Raw genomic sequence first — 4,580 nt, forward strand, 5'->3', positions numbered from 1 at the left:
TTACCTGACTTTTCTTTAACTGTGGTTCAATGAATGGCATGGATGGTCGTTCAACCCCTTTGATCCTATTGGATGGACTGCCATGTTTCCCCAGAGGATGAACCATTATGATCTTGGTGATCCACTGACTTTTCATAGTTCCACCATGAGGTTGTTATTTGAGGTTTTGTGTTTAAGTTTTACTATTAGCTACATTTTAAAATTGTGTAAAGACATTCATGTTCACCTCTGGATTAATTGTAATATCTTACGTGATCCTTTAACATTACATCTAACGCCATCATCAGGTCTGAATTTCAGTTAGTCCAAGACTTCAGTTTATGACACAATACCTGCAAAACTAATGACATTGACAGTCTCAGCTGTACTTTGTGTTAAGTACTAATAAGCTATTTCACATATTTTCTTTCTTTCTACTAAACTCACATTCCTTCACGACAATCACATTGGTAAGGGATCATTTAGGGAGGATCTAGGTATAAATTAGCCTACATGTCTGTATTAGGTGTCCTAACCAAATTATCTTCGGGCCTGAATTCCATTTGCAAATTCTGCTTCCTTTGTTTTGACTTTTAATTTCCACTGCCAGACAAAGGGAAACCATAGAGAAATAACATCTGAAATGGCGGGCAGCTCTGGGAAAGCATGAGCGCATAGAGAGACAGGATTGGCTGAATTAGTGGACAAGAGAAAGGGAGATATGGGGGAGAGGCTGTGTGCCAGCAGAGGAAAAGAGGATAGCTGTGCTGTGCAGCCGTCCTCCATCTGGCCACCTACCCAGAGAACGGCCCTCTCAGCTCTGAAGTCACTGGCTGTGCTGTGCCCAATGTGGCAGAGACTCACAGGCATACCAGCATGCAGAAAACTAGGCCACTGAACTCTGTCTGCCCTCTGTTGTTTTTTTCTTTGTTTTTTTATAGATTAAACCCAAAAGGCTCAACTCCCCCACCTCCCAGCCACAAAGCATTTCACCAGATGGGGAAAAGAGGCTAACAAGCCGTATTCACGGTAAACAAAAACAAATATAACCCTCCCTGTTTGAACACAAGCTTTGCATTGGGCCTCCCACAGACCTATGAAGATTCACAGCAGAGACAAATGACATACCTGCGTTTCTGCCACAGTAATTCTTAGTCATCATCTCACACACCCCCTCCCATCACACAAACACACACACTCTGGGCATTGAAGTGAATCTCCCATTGTAAGTGGACAATCCTGGCATGTGATGTCATCAGAAACAGGTGTTAAGTAGGCTAGACATGGTTCCCGTGGCAACAGCAAAACCCAGAGCTACAGAGACTGTTTTCCCTGTCTCTCCTCTGCAGGTCTAAGCCAGGGACAGAAAGAGGCAGCAGAAAGCTGAATAATATGACACGGATCCACACAGGGTCCACATCTTTTCAATATCAAATAAGCTGTATGATCCATTAACCCTTTGAGCTCAGTCTGTGATAAACTGCACTTTTATTCCCCTCATGGCATGTTTAGATATGGAGATGCTGCCACATCCTTTATGTACAGCATAATTCAGTAGATTTGGGAACCAAGAATAATTGTAAAAATAATCCTAGGTCGCTTAAATGTCGCAAGTTGACGTCTTTTGTTTTACAGTATAAAAACGGTACTTGCTCCTGGAGATTTTAAAGTTACCCTCACTTACTGCTATGAAAAGTGGAAGTGAAATCCAGGGCACAAAATCTGTGTTAGCTAGCTAAGTCAGTGTCATTGTAAAGGGGTGACATTGATTGAAGTGCCACAGGGTTGCACAAAGGGTTAATGATAAGACTAAGGCCATGCAAGGCCTGTTCCAAGTTATGTTTTTTGCACATTTGTGAAATATTGTCAGTATTTTAATTTTTCCAAGTGCCTTTTTATTATAGGTAAGATACAGAAGTTACATACTATATGAAAAAAATTATATGAAAATATATTTTTTCCTGGCATCATGTTCTATGGTTGAACATGCAGAGTTTTAGAGTTGTAAAAGTCTCCAATTGGTACAACATAGCGGTGTTCTCCTGTTTTAGAGGAATTTTATTACGATGTTGATAATAATGTCAATGAAAAGAAAATTGTTTAATAAAGTTGTATTTGATACAACTTGTGTATTAATTTCCTTTCCAAATATACAATGAAATTACATATTGTGGAAATGTACATATATAAAGAAATCCTCCAGATAAATGTGATTCTGCACCATTAGACCAACATGCACACTTGATGCTGCATCACACTTCACTTGAATAAAAACAATATTACCCTGATTAATAGTCAAAAAGCTGCAGTTCCACTGAATTTAAGTATACAGTAGCTTGAACTGTGACATAAATGATAGCATTTATGTATGGGTTTAGATAATAGCAAACCATATTTAACATTATACATATGGCCCTTCTTAAAAAAACTAAAACTATAAGCCCTTATTATATTGTTTGAGGTTGCCTGTCTTAAGATCACATCCATTGCCCCAAAAATGCCACAAATTCAAGAGTAGAGAAAAGGGCTTTAATTGGGTTATAATTTACAGAGGATGGGGAGAGGAAAGAAAGGACGAGCATCATTTCATACAGTACTTCATGTTTCCGTATTCTGCTGTGACTGCTTATTTTGTTGTTGTGTCTGAATACTTAGTTCCTCATCTAGACGCTCTTTAGCCCGCACCACCTGCACACACACAAACAATAATAATGACTGAATAAGAGAAGACACTTAAATTAACCAAATTACAGCATGGTTTACTCAGCAGAGAGAAATGAGCGAGATAAAATCACTAACATTTCAAACACGACACAGTTCAGAGTGCATTCCTCCTACACACACATCCAGAGATTATCATGAGTCATAATTTGAAATGTAACACAGAAACAGAGGAACAAGAACTGATCATTGCCTTAAAGAAAAAATAAAAAGGTCTCTCGGATTCTGATAATCATAATAGCTGACTTGTTAAAACTGCAAATACGGTACAGCCCTTCGTTGCCATCCTAAGCACACACACCCTTGCGAAAGTATTCGGGCCCCCTTGAACCTTTCTACCTTTTGCCACATTTCAGGCTTCATACATAAAGATATAAAATTTTAATTTTTTGTGAAGAATCAACAACAAGTGGGACACAATTATGAAGTGGAACGAAATATTTTGTATATTTCAAACTAACAAATTAAAAAACTGAAAAATTGGAGCGGAAAGTTATTCAGCCCCTTTACTTTCAGTGCAACAAACTCTGAAAGTTCAGTGAGGATCTCTGAATGATCCAATGTTGACCTAAATGACTTATGATGATAAATATAATGCACCTGTGTGTAATCAAGTCTCCGTATAAATATACCTGCTCTGTGATAGTCTCAGAGGTCCGTTTAAAGCGCAGAGAGCATCCTGAAGAACAAGGAACACACCAGGCAGGTCCAAGATACTGTTGTGGAGAAGTTTAAAGCCGGATTTTGATACAAAAAGATTTCCCAATCTTTAAACATCCCAAGGAGCACTGTGTAAGCGATAATAGTGAAATGGAAGTAGTATCAGACAACAGCAAATCTACGAAGACCTGGCCGTCCCTCTAAACTTTCAGCTCATAGGAGGAGAAGACTGATCAGACATGCAGCCTAGAGGCCCATGATCACTCTGGATGAACTGCAGAGATCTACTGCTGAGGTCAGAGACTCTGTCCACAGGACAACAATCAGTTGTATACTGCACAAATCTGGCCTTTATGGAAAGCCATTTCTTAAGAATATCCATAAAACGTCTTGTTTAAGTTTGCCACAAGCCACCTGGGAGACACAAACATGTGGAAGACGGTGCTCTGGTCAGATGAAACCAAAATTGAACTTTTTGGCCACAATGCAAAATTTTATGTTTGGCGTAAAACCTGAACACACCATCCCCACTGTCAAACGTGGTAGTGGCAGCATCATGGTTTGGGCCTGCTTTTCTTCAGCAGGGACAGGGAAGATGGTTAAAATTGATAGGAAGACGGATGGAGCCAAATACAGGACCATTCTGGAAGAAAACCTGATGAAGTCCGCAAAAGACCTGAGACTGGGATGGAGATCCAAAACATAAAGCAAAATCTACAACGTAATGGTTCACAAACATATCCAGGTGTTAGAGTGGCCAAGTCAAAGTCCAGACTTGAATCCAATCGAATGTGTGGAAAGAACTGAAAACTGCTGTTCACAAACGCTCTCCATCCAACCTCACTGAGCTCGAGCTGCTTTGCAAGGAGGAATGGGCAAAGATTTCATTCTCGTAATGTGCAAAACTGATAGAGACATACCCGAAGCGACTTACAGCTGTGATTGTGGCAAAAGGTGGCGCTACAAAGTATTAACTTAAAGGGCTGAATAATTTTGCATGCCCAATTTTTCAGTCTTATTAAAGTTTGAAATATCTAATAAATTTCATTCCACTTCATGACTGTGTCCCACTTGTTGATTATTCACAAAAAATTAGTTTCATATCTTTGAGGCCTGAAATGTGGCAAAAGGTAGAAAAGTTTAAGTGGGCCAAATACTTTCACAAGGCACTGTGTGTGTGTGTGTGTGTGTGTGTGTGTGTGTGTGTGTGTGTGTGTGTG

General features: G+C 39.6%; 1 protein-coding gene across 1 annotated transcript in view; it reads right to left on the reverse strand.

Annotated features, from left to right (window-relative positions):
* Positions 1-1,863: 1,863 nt before the first annotated feature.
* pam16 (presequence translocase associated motor 16) overlaps positions 1,864-4,580 on the reverse strand; it is a 5,823-nt gene continuing 3,106 nt past the window's right edge. The window contains exon 5 of the mRNA XM_034894399.1: positions 1,864-2,667. Within this exon, the coding sequence (XP_034750290.1) occupies positions 2,578-2,667 (90 nt within the window). The 3' untranslated portion in view covers positions 1,864-2,577. The remainder of the gene's footprint in view (positions 2,668-4,580) is intronic.

Source organism: Etheostoma cragini, chromosome 15 (genome assembly GCF_013103735.1).
Source record: "Etheostoma cragini isolate CJK2018 chromosome 15, CSU_Ecrag_1.0, whole genome shotgun sequence".
Classification (NCBI taxonomy): domain Eukaryota; kingdom Metazoa; phylum Chordata; class Actinopteri; order Perciformes; family Percidae; genus Etheostoma; species Etheostoma cragini.